We start from the raw sequence: 19,550 nt of genomic DNA on the forward strand, positions 1-19,550 counted from the left end.
AGTTTCCTGCATATAGGCAGGAAGCTTGACAAGATCATCTTCTGGGATCCTTGCTGGCCCCAGGTCAATCATGCTTGCCGTCTTCTTTCTCTGTGAGTTGCTGTCGTTCTAGAGGGGTTAAATGCGTTACATGAATGCATCCTCTTTCTAACTGTTCTATAGAGTCATTTTGGATGGAATGGGGGAAATGCAGATACAGAAACCCACGAAGAAAGAACAAGGAATATATGGCTGTTCTGTAGCCAATCATCACGGTTCAGATGCGGAAAGTTCTCCCGTGCTGTATGCAGGTAATGCCTCTTGTTGAAATCTGGAATGCTTGGTCTTTGTTTTTGTGTTTAACATTAAACTCGGGAGCAGCAGTTTTCACACTTCAGTGTGCCAGAGAATCCCCTGGGAGCTTTGTGAAAACGCAGATTCCCTAGACCCGTTCCCAGAGGTTCTGATGCAGCAGGTTTGGGATAGAGTCTGAGAATGTGCCTTTTTAACATGTTCCCACGTTGTGCCAGTGCTGCTGGCCTGAGGACCACACTTTGAAAACAACTACTCTAGAGTTCACTTTCTAAGAACTGGGAATTAATGAGACGGGGTTTAACTGGCAGTGTTAATGGTATGGATTTTTCTTTTTTAAAGTGCCACCAGCCAATGAAAGACGGTAAGTATCCTTTAAAGTTTGCTCTATACCTCCCAATGGCATAGCCACCAATCCTTAGAAACACTTCCAGGAAGTTGTCACTCTAAGTTAGTGTGAATTGTCCTAGGAGGTGGACAAAGTCGTTTTAATATTAAAGTGTGCTTTTATTATGACGGAATATTTTTAGGTGGCAAAGTTGTAAGCAATACTTCCTTGTGGCAAGCTCATGTTCTGGGATTAAAAATAAGAGAGTTATTCTCTAACTGTCTGCTCTGTGGGTTCTGGTGTCTGTGGCTCAAGTAAACCAAGATGAGGTGAGGGACAGTATCAGGGATTGCAATCCAGCATTTAGATAGATGACTAAGCATTGAGCTTTATGGCCAGTAAATCACTTCTTTAAATTGAGGAGGTTGGACCAGTTGATTTTGAAAGCTCCTTGAATCTGTATAGCTTGATGCTAAGTCCCTCTTCTGACTGAGTTCCCAAGGTGGAGTCTTCAGCCTTGATTTTCTGTGCCTTCATCCTCTTGGATTTTTCGCTCCTATAAGGATCCGCTCCTTTCCAAAAACATCAGTTCCAAGGTTCTGGAATTCCTGGGAGGAATAGAAGTCTCTCTTGTAGCTCACAAGTCTCCCCTTAAGTCCACGTCAGAACAGTCCGGATTCAACAGAAAGCTGGTGCAAGGTCCTCAGAGGCCAGAGGACATGTGACAACTCCGGCCCTTTCCCAGCCCAAGAGTTCCTATCTTTTCCATTCTCAGGTTAGCGGTTCAGTACCCCAGGCACTCCAGGAGAGAACGGAACATTTGGTCACCTAAGTGTAATCGTTCCTGAATTCTCTTCTCCAGGATACATGATTACCAAACAGCTAGCTTAAAATGTTGTTCTTTCATGTGTGATGCATGGGTGATAAAACAGGTTAAGGAAATGTGACCTCTCCCTCCAGGAGCTCACATGCTAATGGTAGAAGAGGGAACCAACCATGGCAATAGTTCTACAGTAGAGGAGTGTTGCCTTCCCTGACCCCCTACATGCTACTGAGAGACCCCTGGTCAACCAGCACCTTTCTCTGTCTCGACACCCATCGCCCTGTATGGTAATAGTGGCTCCCACCAGTCTGTGAGTAGCTTGAGGTCAAGAATGGCTGTTTTCCAACTTTGTCTTCCCATTGTCCAACTCAGACTCATTTCCTGAGTCAGTTCATGAATGAATCTGGTGAAAGCACATAGTTTTAAAATCCAGGAAAATAAAAGTCTGTATCAGATCCTGATTTTTTGCAACCTTGTTTTTATTATTTTTTTCCATGCAAGTTTTATGCAGGTTTGTTTCAAATTTTCCTTCCAGAAAAAGAGGCAGGTGGTCCCAAACCCTGGTGTGTTTTGATCCTGCTGTAGCTCATCCACAGCTGCATGGCAGAGACATTGTGCCTGCCCTGCCATACCTTCTTTGTTTCTTATGAACTTCTGAGTTCCTTCTTTTGCAAATTATGAAAGAGGACTTTATCCTCAGTTTTGGTTATAAAACCAAAATATCCTCATGTCTGCATATGGTTGTTGCAATGCATCTTTGTAGATATCTCTTCGAATGGATCCATCTGTCCATCCATCCACTGAGCACCCCTGGGCTGTGGATGTGCAGGTCCCCCTGGGGCACCGCAAGGGATACAGAGAGAGCCAGGAGTCTGCTCCTGCTCTCAGAGAGCTCAGCAAAGTTTACCAGGTGCAGCACAGTTTGCCAAGAGCAAAAGCCTGAACCTAACATAGTTTCCTGCTCCCTTTGAATTAAGAGGCGCCTGTCATCTTGTCTATTGAAAGAAATATCACCAGACCGAAGCACAATCATCTCTCTGTCGTGATTGGAGGCATCGTGGAGGCACCCCTGCGAGCAAGTGTGACAATCCAATGTCCTGTAAAAGGTGAGTGTGGTCATTTCCAGTGGGAGGGCACAAGGCCATTCCAGTGCGGCCAGGAGACACCAGCTGGTATTTTGGCATCTTAGTTAGACAGCCCTACAGGCTTGAGAATCTGGTTTTCCAGCACCCTGACAGTGGGTCTGTCTCTCAAAGGTGGGTTTACAGCAGCTTATGAGACCAATGTGAAAAGCAGAATGCAGTTTACTCATCCCTCTGAGGACTGTGAGGGCAGTGTCCAGGCCCTGCCCTATATGCTGTCATGTTCCTATTGGCAGGACCAGAACACACTGTCCCTCTGGGCAGATCTGCACCAACTTCCAGCAGGGGATTGCTTGGTAAGCATGGAGTCAGAGCAAGGGGGTCTGCTGGAAATCATGAGCTGCATCCTCCAACTAGACCAAGCCTGTGCTGTGCAAGGCCAGGTTGGACAGTGAGAACGTCAAGGTCCTGTGGCTAGACTCTCTATCCTGGACTGTCCTGGGGTGAACGTCACCAGTCTGTGCCTCAGTGGCTCTCTCTGCTTTGTTTACAACAGCAGATAAATCTTTCCAACTGACTCATCCTTTCTTTAATAGAAGTAACATTTTCGGTCTGACTTTGTCTTAATCTAGGGCCATTCTGCCTCTTTAAGCCATGGATTCTTAAGTCTTAACCTGGGCCCAGACATCCACAAACTAAGATCAATGTTCTGTGCTGCACACATGTATGTTTTACTGGAGCCAGGGGCCTGTGTGAATAGCTTTTTTTTTTTAATTGAAGTATAGTCAGTTTACGATGTTGTGTCAATTTCTGGTGTACAGTATAATAGTTCAGTCATACATATGCATACATATATTCATTTTCATATTCTTTTTCATTATCGATTACTACAAGATATTGAATATAGTTCCTTTTTCTATACAGTATAAACTTGCTGTTCATCTATTTTATGTATAGTTCTTAGTATCTGCAAATCTCAAACTCCCAATTTATCCCTTCCTACTCTATTCCCTCTCTGGTGAACTGTAAGTTTGTTTTCTATGTCTGTGACTCTGTTTCTGTTTTGTAAATAAGTTCATTTGTCTTTTTTTTTTTTTTTAGATTCCACAAATGCGTGATATATGGTATTTTTCTTTCTCTTTTTGGCTTACTTCACTTAGAATGCAATCTCCATGTCCATCCATGTTGCTGCAAATGGCATTATTTTATTATTTTTTATGGCTAAGTAGTATTCCTTTGTATAAAAATAGACTTACCATATGATCCAGCAATCCCACTCCTGGGAATATATCCAGAGGGAACTTTAATTCAAAAAGATGCATACACCATAATGTTCACAGCAGCACTATTTACAATAGCCAAGACATGGAAGCAACCTCAATGTCCACTGACAGATGACTGGATAAACAAGTTATGTGAATAGCTTTGACTGGTTTCTCAGAGACTTGTGAATGCCTCAAGATTACGATCTCCTATTTTAAGGTGACTTTGTGTATGCCTGTCACTTACTGTGCATTGATATAATTCTCTGGGAGAAGTGTATTTCCCTTGTTTCCACGTTCTAATGGGGTACCTGGAGTTGCAGCCACTTAAGCTGAATCTTGCCGAGGCTGGAGAGCCCAGGACGACTGGAGAAGCCCTTCTTGCGGTTCTGGGTACCACCGTGAAGGTGCATGTCATGACAGGATCCTAGGACACAGCCATCCAGTCTCAGGCTCTCCCTCCCTGGTAATGGTCAGTTACTTGCCATGTTTCCAGAGTTGCACTGTTGGCTCCACAAACAGTGGAAATTTGCTAACTCCCAAGGTATTATTTTTCACCCCTTGGAAGTCCCTTGGCCTACACAGACTTTTGAAAAATCCCTCCAGCCTCCCAACTGACTCCACCCACAAATATGTGAGTTTTCTGGCAAAACACACCTACCCATACAGAAGGGCCGGCATTCTCTGGCCGCAGCAAGGCGAAAAGCAGAACGGAACTCCTAGGTTGCCAAGCCACAAATGTCTAGAGTTCCTTCTGCCCTACACCTGCAGAGGATTCTGCAAAATAGATCTGACTTCTATTAAGAGAAACCTCGACTTTTAACATTACTTCCTAATTTCTTACTTCCACACCAGTTTACAATTAGGCTTTCTAGGGGACGAGCCATTGAAAAGATCGTGGGGTATTATTTGCTCTTGTAAGTCAGGGACTGGATTCAGTGGAAACAGTTTTTGTGAGTGAAGCCTCTGGCTAAGACCATTAAACTTGTCTCAGTTTATTCTCCGGGCAGGCCCAGTCGCCATGTGGGCTGTCTCTGACCGCTCCCTGACTCCCTGACTCCTGCGGCCCCCTCTGCCCTGGGCTGTGCTCCCTTGATGAAGCTCAGAGTTGGAAGCACGCCTCTGGGAGCATGCCCCTGCCCCTCCCTCCTCCCAGTTCAGCTCTGAGTAGGATTGGGCCCATTTGGTCTTGACCTGGCAATCCTCCCCTGTGGACTACACCCCAGAAACTCATCAGGAGTCCTTTCCTTCTCAAAATAAACACCTCCTTTTGAGTTTTGTGCCATTTTCAATACGCCTGCAGGGAACTTAACTGTGTTTTCTTATGAGCAGAAGCTGTAGCTAACTTAGCTGTTTATGGAGATTCATCTTTTTAAAGACAGATGGTGAGGTTGACGAAGAGCTGGAAGACTTGGGTTTGACAGACAGGTCTGTCATTAGCTGGTATCTGACCCTAGGTGAGTCATGTGTCCGTCCTACTCTCATCTCGACAGTAGGAAAGCTGCTCTATGAGTGGAAGGCGGGACTTGGTTATCACCTGTTATCGCTGGCTGGACGAGGGCATTGTAACATTACAGACTTGAATACTGCTTTACAAAGTTACACTTTCATACTGCAAGTTGAGATGACTTGTCAGTCAGTGGCATGTATACACTTTTCTTTTATTTCTCAGTTGTCCTTGAAATGGTTTCTACTAATGATATAGTGAGCTTATCTGTAAATGTATTTTAGACAGATTCATCGTTCTTGGTTATAGCCAAGTGTGCTGTATTTCACCCATGTGGTGTGGATATCAGTAGTGAGTTCTCTAGTCACTCTTAGATGGTATTTCTAATAATGATATCAAATAATAGAACCTGAAAGTCTGTATTTATAAGGGTTAAAATTCCAAGTTGCAAGAGTTATTTGTCTTACTCTTTAAAAAAAATTTTCCTCTAAAAATGTGAGGAGTGGGGGAGGGTTTAAGCTGCACCCTCTCTGCCACCTTCTGGTAAGAAAGGAGAGCTCACTGGAGGAAAATGACCAGTAAAGGTCGATAGCTGCACATTTTTTTTCTTATGTTAATGCTTGGTAAGAACATGATTTATCCTCTGATTTGCTTGTATGTGTGTATTGTGTCGCTTGCTTTTCTCATTCCTTAAGCTCTTTAGAGGTGCAGCTGATCTGAGTCTCTGCTCCAAAGCTGGGCTCCACTTTAGCCTCTGAGAAACTCTTGGCAAGCATCATACTCACTTTAATGGTTAGACTTTAAAACCTTCCCATTAAGGTCAGAGATAAGGTAAAGATACCTTTATCACTGCATCTGTTCAATACTGTGTTAAAGGCACTAGCCAGTGCAGTAAGATAAAAATATTTTAAAAGGAAAATGAAATGTGATGTTTAGAAAAAGTTCTATTTACAGACAATATAATTATCTGCATTGAAAAATCCAAGAAAATATACAAAGTTTCAGATCTCTAAATTCAGTGTGATTCCAATTATTTTTAGAAAAGAAACCCCTACAGGATTGCTGGAACTTAACAAACTGATCCTATAATTAAAATGGACGAGCAAGGGACCAAGAACAGCCCAAACATTCTTGAAGAACAACAAGGTAGTTCGTTCACATTTGCTCTGTCAGCTCTAAAGACTTATTATCAAGCTAGAGTAATTACAACAACATGGCATTGGCAAATATGTAGACAAATGAATGGAATATATTGCCCACAGCAGATTTAGGCATCCATGAACAAAGTATTTAATAGCAGTACAATTAAAAATCAATGAAGGATATACTATTAAGCAATGGTAATAAGATAATTGGTTTTGATAAATAGGTATAAAAAGAAAACTCTACCAAAATAAATTCTAACTGGTTTAAATGCCTAAAATATGAAAAGCATAACACATTTATCATGAAATATAAGTAATATCTTTATGATTTGAGGATGGAGAAGGTACAAAAAGCACAAGGTATAAAATAGAAGGTCTGCTAGGTGGTGCTAATGGTTGCACAACTCTGAATATATTAGAACTGCTGAATTGTACACTGTCAAAGGGTGAATTTTATGTATGTGAATTATATTTCAATAAGCTGTTATTTAAAAAATAGATAAATTTTCTATGTTACAATTTAAAAATCCTGACCCCTGCAAGACACTATCAACAAATTTAAAAGTCAAGCCACACTATGGGAGAAAATATTTGTTACACAGTATCTAAGATATATAACTAGCTTCTGCGAATCAATGTAAATAACAAATGAAAACAAAAATAGCCAAGGATATGAACAGGCAGTTCTTAGAAAGTAGAATCCTAATAAGCATATGAAAATTTTCTTATCCTACTAATTAAAAAATTAAAATAGAAGTGAGTTTCCATTTCATAACTATTAGGCTGGCAAAACTTACAGAGTTTGATTTTCCAACTATCAAGTGTTGGCAAGAATGTGGAGAAACAGAATCTCATGCAGTGCTGATTGGAGTGTATGTTTGAAGAATTACATTAGAGAACAATTTACTAAAATATGACCAAGTCAAAGATGCTTAAAACCAGAAATTCCACTTGCAGATATAGCCTTGTAGCAAGGCAATGGTTACTAGAGTGTGAATTGAACCTTTGTAATAGTGTATGTGTGTTTATGTGTGTAGAGGGGTGGCAGTGGGAGGAGAGAGATTGATTACAAGAGAAAGAAAAGACAAAAGAATCAAAGGAAACAAACTAAATCTCTGTCAGCAGGAGAAAGGACACATGGTAACATTCACTTGCTGAATGCTATCTAGTTGTAAAATGAATAAATTAGAGCTACAGGTGTCAACATGAATAAATCTTCAAAACATAATCCTTCCAAAAGGGTTTTAAGAACATTCAGTTGGGAAAACATAATCTTTTCAATAAATCGTGTTGATACTACTGGATATCCACTTGCAAAAGAATGAAGTTGAACCCCTACCTTATACGATATACAAACATTAACTCAAAATGAATTAAAGACCCAACTGTAAAAACTAACAGTATGAAACTCTCAGGAGAAAACAGCCATAGTCTTTGTCACTTTGAATTAGGCAATAATTTCTTAGCTATTACACCAAAGGTACAAGCAACGAAATAAACAGGTTAAATTGGGCTTCTTCAAACTTAAAAACTTTTGTGCTGCAAAGGACACTGTCAAGAAAATGAAAAGAGAATCCACAGAATGAGTGAAAAGATCTGCAAATCATATATTTCATAAGAAAGTACCCAGAATTTAAGGACTCTTGTAACTCAGCAAGAAGAAGACAAATAACCCAATGTAACTTGGACAAATGATCTGAGTAGACATTTCTCAAAAAAAGACACAAACGACCAGTTAGCACATGAAAAGATTCTCAACATCATTAGTCATCATGGAGACATTAATCATAACTACAATGAGGTGCCACTCCACACACTAGGATGGCTCTAATCAAAAAGATAATAAAAGTGTTGATGAGAATATGGAGAAATTGGAAACCTCATGCATTGCTGATGGGAATTTAAAATCATGCAGCTGCTATGGAAAACAGTTTGCAATTTCCCAGAAATTAAACATATGACCCAACATTTCCACTGCTAGGTATATACCCAGGAGAAATGAAAACATATGTCCACACAAAAACCTATACCTGAATGCTCCTAGCAACCTTACCCATAATAGCCAAAAGGTGGAAACAACTTAAATATCCATCAACTAATGGATGGATAAACAAAATGTAGTGTATCTATACAATGGAATTGTATTCGGTCATAAAAAGTAATGAAATATTGATACATGCTAAAACATGGATGAATCTTGAAAAATGATGGTAAGTGAAAAAAGCCAGACACAAAAGATCACAAAGTGGGTGATTACATTTCCATGAAATGTCTAGAATAGGCAACTCCATAGAGACAGATTAGAGGCTTCCAGTGGCTGAGAGGAGAGGAAAGTAGAGGAGAATGGAGAGCCATGACTAATAGGCGCAGGTTTCCTTTTGGGTGATGAAAATGTCCTGGAATTAGATGTGTAGTGATGACTGCACAACCTTATGAATACACTAAAAAAATCACTGAATCGAAAACTGTAAGAGGGTGAATTTTACAGTATTTAAATTATATCTCATTAAAATCGTAGCCATAATGCTCACAGTATAATAGCATTGAAAGTTTAAAAACCTGCAGCACAATAATGTATTATTTATGACTGTATATGGAGGAGATACACAAACATCCATGGGGAAGACACAGACCGGTGTCAGGATGGTCGGTACTCCTGGGAGAGAAAAGAAGGAAGGGAAGTTCAGGGGTGGAACTTGAGCTCTGACTGTAAAGCTTTATTGCTTAAACAGGAATTAAAGCAAATAAAGCTAATCACGTTTTACAAAGTGTAAACTTACTGGCAGGTATAAACTTAAGCCCTACACCCCTGTCACTTTTAGCCCCCCATTTTTAGAAGAAGATGGAGAAAATAAGCAGGTAAATGTACAAAATGAACTGCACGTAGTGTGAGTACAGGCAGACGGGGGAGTTAAGGGTCTCCCCAGGTCTAAGCAGGGTGCTTGGTACTCCCTGAGATGCAGAGCGGGAAGGGAAGCCTTTCCTATCCGAGAGATGGTGGTCAACTTCAGAAGAAACATATTACATGAATTTAAAAGTATTTTCTTAATTGGAGGATTTTTTTTTAGGGTTCAAATGCTGTGAAATATACCTAGAGTTCTGCTGACGTCTAACTAAGTTATTAGCTTTCATTACTGGTTTCAATAGTTTCCCTCACAGGGGAGGATTTTGAGAAAATTTTTGTGGCGCAGCAAGATTACATGCTTAAATTCCTGAACATCGCCTCATCTCTCTGACAATTATTTTCCTCCGTCAGCTGTTGGTTTACATTATATAGTGTGGTAATGGTAGTGATTTAACATCTTTAAGACACAAATCCCTTTGACCATCCCCCCCACCAAAGAAAACCTTCTCTCTCCAGAGAAATACATTTACCCACAAAGTTTTGCATGTAATTTTCAGAATACTTCAAAAGAAGACTTGAGGATTGTCTGCCTGCTCTTGTTTTACGAACTGAACATTCTGATGCTTTTGACCATATTCTAAATTAAAGCTGACTTTTTTTTCCTTCATCTGTAGTTTTTGAAACAGATACTCTTCTATACTGTTTATCTCTTTTTTATACCATATACAATCCTTGAATAGCTAATATTTTTTAAAGTACATTTAAAACTTCTTCTTCCACAAAAAGCCTATCCACCTCCCTTGTTTTTCCAACTTCTGCCTATGAGACAGAAATGTCCCCCCCATCCTCCTCTCTTAACCCTATATTCAGTCAAACAATCAATCATAGACAGTGGGAAATTCCGTCCATCTTTCCATCCACTCAGCAAGCCTTCACTAAACATCTGCTAAGCCTCAGCTGGCTCCTGAGTACACAGAGATGAGTAAGATCTGGTTTCTGCAGCTGTATAGACGAGGAAACTGTGATATAGCAAATGCAAAAAAAAAAAGTGTTTATGAAGACACATAGGGGAGAGACTAATTGAGGCTCCCAAAGGATCAGAGAAGGTGAACAGAAGAGATGACACTACAACCGGGCCACTTGGAACAAAAAAGGAAGGCCATTTTTGTTGAAACAGCGTGTATGCAAAAGAAAGAGCATGTAGGCAGAAGCATAGGAACGTGAGAGCCCCTGGCTTATTTGCAAAACCATGAGCAGATCCATGTGCCTGAAAGCTGAGGGTGTGAGGGAGAGTGGTAAGAGGTGGGTTTGGAAATCTACGTGGGGACCAGATTGTGAAGGGCTTTAAATGTCATGCTAAAACCCTTGAACTTCCTTTTACTGGAGGCGGGGAGACAAGAAATATTTGAAGTAGAGTAATGGTGTGAGCCAATCTGTGTTTTAGGAAGAGCATTCTCTGCCTGCAGTACGGGTGGCAAGCTGCAGGAGAAGGAAATTGCAGAAAGCCGTAGGTGAGCTCGGTGAAATTGTGGCAGTGGTCATTGGTTGGATTGTGGGGCCGGTCACTCCAGATATCAAATTAAGTTTCTATGCCTCTGATGTATCCAAAGGGAAGCAGGCATATCTGGCATTTAGCAATGGATGTGTCCTTAATTGAGGACCTGGGACATAGCTGTCCCCAGGGTAGGGCACATAGAGGTGAGTTAAACATAGAAAGTTTATGCAAACATAGAAACATTGCAAAGAGCTAAGGCATGTATGCTGACAGGCAGCATCTCAGTAAGAAAAACCATCAACACTCATCATCAAAACTAACTCGAGTACCTAATGTGTGTCAGCTTGAAGAGCCTACGAGGTGGATATCATTATTGTCTTTGCTTTGCTAATGAGCAAACGTGCTCAAATAGATGCAGTCACTTACCTGTGTGCATATATGTGACAAGTGTGGGAGCTGAGATTTAATCCCAAGTCCACGTGACTCCAGAGAACTGGAGGGAGACGGAGGCTCTGGGCTTGAGACAGCAGAGTGAGAGCCCTGCGGGGGTCTGAGGCGGGACTTATGAAGTGCGGCAGCTTGGGGACAAGGTGTCGAGCTCAGGTACAGGCAACAGCCTGGGCTCAGTCTCCCTGGAGAATTGTCCCCTGGTGTGAGGTCTAGGCTCCAGGTAGAGTACACTGATGCCTGCAGGATGCCGGCCAGTGTTAGGCCAGAGGTCTGCCCGAGTGTGCCCGTTCTGTCCCCAGGAGCATGGAGGCCCCACCTTGACAGGTGCTTCCACCATCACTGCAGCTGCAGGAAAGGGACAGGGCACTGTCTGGTCATGGCTCCCCACTACCTCCCCCAACCCTCCATATACTTGCCCCAAACCTCTCTGTACTCATATTTGGATTACTGATTCAGTGGATTAAAAAGATCTTTGTAAACCAGCTATCTGTCCTTCGAAGATCCACTGAAGCTCTGTTCTGAACGCTCCTTGAAAGATGACTGTCCTCTCACCTCTTACCCATCTCAGTTTCCCATTTGGAGGAGACAGGAATTGCTATACAATCAAGAAGGAGAAAGAAATGCTAGAATAAGGAGTTTAGATATGCAAAATGAGAAACAGAAGGGGCAACTCAAGCACCCATCGCATGTCATGCTCAGCTGCGGAAGGCCACGCACTTGGGCTTCTGTGTCTGAAGATGCTGAGTCACACCATCTCTTGAAGCATTCGGCCCCCAGCTGCTGTGGCCAGTCCTGCCATCAGCAGCACTGCTCGTATGCCCACGTACCTATACTCCACCCCTGTCTTCAGTCCCACCAATATGTTTCTCTGTCCTGAAAACTTCACAGCCACCCAGCCCCACGTTAACCTTCACACGGTAGAAACAGACTGACCCACAAGGACTTTTCTCATGTCGTTTCATACTATGCCCGTCTACTCCCTGTCTTCCAAATAACCATGCATCTTTCTTCTGTGTGCCATCAGTAGATGGGTGGGTAACCCAGCGGTTTTCAAACTAGAGAGTCCATGGAACCTTGTTAGGGACCCCAGTCTTACCTTTCAACCCTACCTACCCTCTCCCCTAATATACTGTTCAGGCAAAAGACCTCCACGTTTTACAGTTTTGTCAAGTGGACCTCCTTCTACACACAAAACAATTTGTTCACGAATTGGTTCTGCGGCTAGTAGTGTTGGAAAGCTGCCGGTTGGAACACCAGAGTAAGGCTTATGACTCATGGCAGGTCCCTGCTCCCAAACTAATATATAACCTCTCCACAGTGAGGCCTTTTATCAGATTTAAAATAGCTTTTACCCCTGTGGTTTTTCCATTACCACATTTCTGATAGAAGACTCATTAAGCCCCCTTCAGTTGTAACGACTCAGTCCTGATGGAGCCTGCTGGGCCATGTGCTGAGTTCCTCCTCTGTGCTGTCTGACTTCAGGTCTTCTCTTGGTGATCTTCTGAAGCTCGGGTTTCTACTGTAGCAAGCCGCTGCACTCCCACGAGTCTCCGAGTGATGCCTTGGGCTGGCCCTGGGTTCTCTTGGCTCCTCAGAAATGCTGTCCTAGCAGGAGCCGGAGGGGCTGGTGCAGAGCTTCTCAGGCGTGTCTGATCTGCTAGTGAACCATGGGGAGGCTTTTTTACAAGGCGGTAAGAGCCAACGCCTCACACCGATCACATCTAGTTGTCCTATAAGAAAGGTCCTGGCTTGCTCTCTGCCCCCCAGGACCCCAGACGTGGATGGAGAACACGAGATAGCTGTGGAGGCTGGAGGAATCCCTCTCGTGTAAAACGCACAGAGCCATCAGAAGCCCTGGAATGACCCACTCGTCCACTTTCGCTCCTTTGCCTTAAGTGTGTCCTCCAAGCAAGAGAGCGGGGCCCACCGGGCCCACACAGGCTAGGGGCTGAAGTACAGCAAATTTTGTTGGAAGTCAACCCCTAGAAACTGAAAAACACGAGAGCTTCTCAGCTCAGCCTGAAAAAGGCATTCAGGAACTATCGATGGAAGAGAAGCAGTCTTCGTGGGGATGACACCCCACGTTAGGGAGCAATAACATAGGACCAGGATAGAATGCCAGCCTCTCTAGTTACATCCCAATTTGGGTGGCCCTCTGTTTTCCTCTTATTTTTCATTCATTTATTCCCACTGGTTTTGTATTTGATAGTTCAACACCCATGTGCTCATTTTCGTGACTGACGAATAACATACTAAAGTCATTTTATTGTCATGCAGAGTGTCAGTTCAGGCCAGGACATCACCCCTCACCCCACCCCACCCTGCCCCAAGAGGGTCTGATTTAATTTGTTTGAAGTATGGCCTGAGAATCAGAGGGTTTTTTTTAAAGCTCCCAAGATGATTCTAACGTGCAGCCAAGGTTAAGAACCAGTGCTTTAGCCGTCAGTGGGGCCAAAGAGTGTCCTGGAACTTAGCTCAAATGTATCTCAAAGTGGGAGACTTTTCCTCAGGAGACAGTGAGTAACAGCGTGACCAGAAGCTGTGCTTAAATGGCAGAGCCGGGGTCATGCTCTGGGCTTATTCCGAAGGTGGGGTCAGGCACGTGAGCAACTGATACCTCAGTGTCCAAAGGTCCTCAGAGGAGGAGTCCGCTTTGGTGTCAGAGAGGGTCATGGAAGAGAGGCCTTAAGATGGATCTTTAAGAACAAGTAAAATTTTCCAAGTGGTCAAAGAGAATAGCAAATAAGTCCCCAGTGGAGAGAATTCACATAGAAAATCTCAGTGTTACGCGCGGTGAGGTGTGTTTCAAACACAGTGGGGTTCCCGGGGCTGGAGGATGAGATGAGCTGTCGTTAGCAGCGGTACGCATACCTTGAAGGGTTTTTGTGCTTTCCTCTAAGAAGAGTAAAAGCTATGGAGTCAGGAAAACTGAATCTTATCCCAGGAGAAAGGAACCACTTAACAGAGTAAGTGGGGGAAGCTCATAGAAACGAGAGAAGAGTCAGTGCCCCGGGGGAGGAGGAGAGGGAGCCTTGAGGAGTCAGCCTAACCTGGAGATGTCACCCCGGGAGCTCCACTGACAGCCGCCCGCGTGGAGTTCTCCCGGGTTTGGTGGTGGTGACAGCCAGTCAACGTGCAGGTCATGCTGCGTGACTTCCAAAGGATACATTTAATGTAGCTTTTTTAGGGACGTATCAAAGCTTTTTGTTCATCCCTGTCCCAGTGTTGCATTAATAGATTACCAAAATCTCTGTTTATCAGGAAGGGCCCCGGCCTGTCCGAGGTTGTCCCCGTTTGAACTGCTGCTGAGGGGCTCGCTGTGCTGGGCCCCGCGGTTCCCACCACTTGTGTGGCTCCAGCGGGTACCGCTGCGCCTGACTTGCAGCAGCTCTGACTTTGAGTCTTATTCTCCAGGGAACCGCCGGAGGTTTTTGGTTTTGAGATAATACATGGGATAACTCTGGTGGGCCCTTTCTAGCCGAGAAATGAGACCCTGGAGGACACTAGCCAGGAGTGAGCTGCTTATCGCTCATGAGCTATGCCTGTTGGAGTTAAAGAGAACCGCTCAGTCCCGAGCAGAGCAGAAGCCCAGGGTTGCTGAGAGGTCAGGCATGACCACGCTGGGAAGAGGACTTGTCAGCACCCTTCTCTGGCAGAAGAAACACATTCTTAAAAACCTTTGGGGAAAGACTCCTGATTGTGGAATTGGAGATAGATGTTATGACCCAGATTGTTTCTAAAGTCCTCAGATCTAACCCCTCGAGGACCTGATCATGCCAATCTGTTAACATCATTTTACTAGAGAGGAGGAAGTACTTCCATGGATAGCCAGGAGAATTCTGTGAATGGTAAAACCGTAGCCTTATATTTGGGGGAAGTTCTGGATATGACATCATTGATAGTGCTTTATGTCCAAAATACATGATGACGTATTTACTGCTGAAAGAACTGAGTATGCAGTTAACTCATAAGAGAAAAATGCCTTGCAAAGTGTGCAACACGGTTCAGATTGACCTCGCAGTCGAGAACAGTATATATATACCCTTTGTGCTAGTAGCTTTGAGATACTCTCTTTGACAATGAAACTGTGAACTCTTTGTTTATTTGTTTCATTTATTAGTAACAACTGGCTCTGTGCTTGGCCTGCCCTGTGTTCAGTTTGCTTCTAATCTTATAAACTGGCAACATCATTTCTTCACATTCCCTGGAGGTAACTAATGGTAGCTAAAACTTTCAGTTGTCATATGTGAAACAAATACAGAATATTGTGTGAGTGTTGAGTAGCTGGAGGAAACAGATGAACAAAACATACAAGTGTAATGTATGTGATACATTGATATAAAAAATCTTGCATTTTAGAGCGGGTTGAATAGGCCAAGGATTTTAGAGTGTAGGAAATTTCATGGGCCTTTCCAGAATGGAGGAAATGTGTTTTTTAAATAGTGAGTGTTTTAAAGACACCCCAGAGGTGCAGACTTCTTGCAACACATGTGTCACAGCCCCTCCACATCTGAGCTTTTTTTCCATAACATTTGCCTTCCAAAAACGATTTCAGCATTGTGGAAACAGAACTTTGAATATTTCAGAGCTGTAAGTCTTGGGGGAAATGGCCTGTCTTTGAGGTTAGATAAATAAGTTTAAACTATTTCTGACATTTTATAGCTGTTTCAACAGAGCAAACATTTGTAGTTTTGAAAGACCACAGAGAGCAGGGCTCTGAAGCATCCCGTCTGGGCTTCCTCTGGCCTCTGCCGTTCTTTGAGAACACTCATATGTGTCATGATGCTCTCGGTGCTGAGTTGCATGGTCAGCTTCTTTCCTCAGCACTGAAGACCCTTGTCTCCCCTGTTACAACTTAAAACCTGAAAAGTTTTGTTTCATTTTCTTAAATTCGTTGTATGTGCAGTATATCACTATCTGTGGAAACACAGTATCATGCCCTTGCCGTGCTGAGGTTTACGTTTAAAACGTAATTGTCTTTGACCCCCATCAGTTCCAGGGTCTGGAAATTCCAGAGCCTCCTGCATCTGACTTTGGATAGTTCTTGGGGGCTGACATTGGCCAGGGTCCTCTGCCTCTCACTCTTTCTTGGGTCCTCCATCAACCAGGATGCAAAATTCAGTTCCTGGACTGGTTTCTGCTCATAGCAAGACATCCATTAATACCAAGCATTTGGCAAAGTTTTCAAGCAAGGCCAGAGACTCTAGGATCATGGCAAAGGCACCTTGTCCCCTAGCCCTTTTGCTCCCTGATCTCCCTCACCTTCAGCACTCCTCCTTGGGTTGCCATAGGAACTCCAAATTCTTCTTTCCCTCTTATGCGGCTCCTGCCTACAAATGCACGTATGTAAGACTTGCAAGGTGCTCTGAAGGAAAAGCTGCACCCTCTTTAAAAGACAGTATGCCGGAGTGACATACTATAGAACAGAACAACTTCTCCGACCCATAGTTCATTCTGTTCAGCTTATCTCAACACACTTGCTGGGTGTGAGCACGCGGGGGATTCCTCAGGAGCGTCTGCGCATCTCAGCACTGAAGGAGCTGGCGGGCTGATTGTTGCCTGAGGCCTCAGATGAAGTTAGAGGCCCATTGAATGTGACTTGTTAGACTGCTGGAGAAAGAGGCAGCCTCCTGAGAGGCACCTACCCTCCTGTCCTCTGCTGAGAGCCTTGACGTGGGAGAGGCTGAGGCGCAGCGTTCCAGCCAAGCCGTGACCCAGCGCCTGCAGGAGTGCCGGCCGTAGGAGGCACTTGCAGGAGACTCAGAGGGTGGGTGGATCCCTGGTTGCATAAAGGGGAAGGGGCTTGGTGGTAGGGGGATTGAGTGGCCTATGTGTTGTCCCCTGCACCAAGCGATGTAAGCAGAGGCATGAGGGACTTAAAGGACCTAGGAAATTAGAGTGCAACAGAATAACTAGTGAGCCAGATGGACTCCAAAAAATAGTGGTGGGGTTTGCCCTTTCTTTTTTTTTTTTAAATTTCTGCTGAGCAGTAAATTCTGCACAGATGAACCCCAGAATTCCTGAGTGCCGTGTTCCTACCACCATCCTCACCAGCTCAGCTCTGCATTTCAGAATTTCTGGGATGGGGAGGTGGGGTGTCTTCAGGGAGCATCCTGAAACGGGCGCCAGTCCCCCTTGTACAGTTACCTGCAGCTCAGACGTCCGGTCAGCTGAACTGTGGATGGGCTCTGGGGGTCTGTCACCAGCCCCGGTAGCCGGTGGACCCTGGTCACTCTAGGCTGGGGCAGCCAGAGCAGTACAGCACTGCAGGAGTTGAGACCAGACCCCACTAGGTGCTCTAAGGTGATGTCCTTCCCTTAGGGTCTCAGCTGAACACAGAACGCAGGGGCAGAAACGCAGCAGAACGTGTCTCATGCGGCCTTGAGGATGGGAAACCTTGAAAGTCAAATCGTCCTCTACAGCTGTCTTAGTTTAGGCTGCTACACAGAAACACCACAGACTGGGTGGCTAAAACAACATTCATTTCTCACAGTGATGGAGGCTGGGAAGTCCAAGATCAAAGTGCCTTCAGACTTGGTGTCTGGTGGGAGCCCCTCCTGGTTACAGACAACAGACTTCTCGCTGTCTCCTCACATGATGGAGCAGGGGAGCTCCAGTTTCTTCCTCTTTTTATATAAGGGCACTAATCCCATCATGGGAGACCCACCCTGATGAACTCATCTAAACCTAGTTACCTTCCCAGAGCCCCATCTCCAAATGCCATCCCATTGGTGGGGTAGCGCTTTGAAATTTGAATTTGCTGGTTGATGGTGGGGTGACAAGGCATGAACATCCAGTCCATGACAAGAGCCGTGAACACTTTTAATTCAACAAACTCTTACTGACCGCTTTCTGCATGCCCAACTGACAACAAGAAACTCCCAGAAAGATACAACACTGACCGTGACATAATGTTGTAAATGGGACAGTGTTTGCATGAATAAAACACCATGGGAACTGGGAGGAGTATTCAAGCAAGTCAGGGTCAGAGGTCCACGGGGGCTTCCCAGGAGATGTGAACAGGGCCACGAAGAGGAGCGCGCCAAGGTGACAAGGCAGGAACAGCCCAGGCGGAGTGAAGAGCATGCGTGAGGGCAGCCGGCAGGCGAGGGCAGGCTTGTCGACAGGATACTGAAGCAGCTACGGTGTGGGGTCTGTGGAAGGAGGGACATGGCAGGAGGGTTAGGAGGTAAGGCTAGGAGTGTGGGTGGAGATAAGTGGTACAGAGCTGACATGCTTCTGAAAAGGCGGGCAGGGACCAGCACTTTGCTCCCTCTGACTTTGCATGAGGAACCGTTGGGAAGTAGGCAATCCAGCTAAGAGCTTGTTTCGTAACTATGGCAAGAACCGTGGCCCTAAGCCACAACAGTAACCGTGAGGATGGAGAAGAGGAGGCTGATCCAAGAGCATTCTAAGTTAGAAGTGATTTTTTTTTTAACTTGGTGGCAACTTAAACATGGAGGATGAGAAGGCAAGAGCCAGGAATGGCTCTGAGGCTCCGAGGTGGGGAGGTTGGAGAGATGGGTGCTGTAATGGTGACAGGGAGCAAGCATACGAGGAGGAAAGAGGGAGGACGTGGAATCTGCTACGGGACTTACTGCGTGTGATGTGCCCGAGGGACGTGCTGGTGGGAGGTGTCCAGGAGACCACTGGTTTTGAACTCAAGGGAGAGGTTAAGATTGGGTAGGGAGATGTGGCATTTTCAGCATAGGAATTATCACTGTATTCTTAAAAGCTGGTGAAATTGCTTAGTTGTGTACCGTGAGAAGGAAGAACTTGGGCCAGATTCTAGTGTGGTCTCACTTTTCTCATCACAAACTTCTTATTTCCAATGGTTTCTTTTGGAACACAGTTATGCCAGTTTGTTCTGAGAAGTGCATGCTGGTGTGGCCAGTTGGCCATCTGAGTTGTTTTCATACCTAAGGTTTTAGTCCAGACTCCCATGGTTACAAGGTACAAGGGTCAGAGAACCACCTCGAACTGGCTTAAGAAAAAAATGGAGAAATTATTGGCTCTCGACACTGAAAAGTCCTAGGATACAGCTAACTTTGGACCCATCTGGATCCAGGATCATAAATGATTTCATCAAGAATCTGTGTCTCTCTGGCTCTCAGCTCTCTTTCTTTCTCTCTTTTTTTTTTTTCTCCCCCTTTATTTTGAGATGATAGGGGCAGATCACATAGGGTGAATAAACCATCATAAGCATTTTGTTTTTTGTTCTGAACGAAATGGAAGGCATTGGATGATTCTGAGCAGAGGAATGACATGACCTGACTTTTACATTTTAGGAGAAACACTCTGGCTACTGTGTTGAATGAACTATTTGTTTGTATTTTCTGGAAATTCAGCCCTTGTCAGTCACATCTTTTGCAAATATTCTCT

The 19,550-nt window shown here is 44.2% G+C and overlaps 1 protein-coding gene across 2 annotated transcripts in view; it reads left to right on the plus strand.

Moving 5' to 3' along the window:
* The window catches only part of ADAMTSL3 (ADAMTS like 3), a 260,077-nt gene that overhangs the window by 215,241 nt on the left and 25,286 nt on the right, over nt 1-19,550 (plus strand). For both annotated transcript variants that reach the window (XM_031440672.2, XM_064480638.1), the window contains exons 21-22: nt 163-290; nt 2,420-2,548. In XM_031440672.2, coding sequence (XP_031296532.2) covers nt 163-290; nt 2,420-2,548 — 257 coding nt within the window. The remainder of the gene's footprint in view (nt 1-162; nt 291-2,419; nt 2,549-19,550) is intronic.

This window comes from Camelus dromedarius, chromosome 29 (genome assembly GCF_036321535.1).
Source record: "Camelus dromedarius isolate mCamDro1 chromosome 29, mCamDro1.pat, whole genome shotgun sequence".
Classification (NCBI taxonomy): domain Eukaryota; kingdom Metazoa; phylum Chordata; class Mammalia; order Artiodactyla; family Camelidae; genus Camelus; species Camelus dromedarius.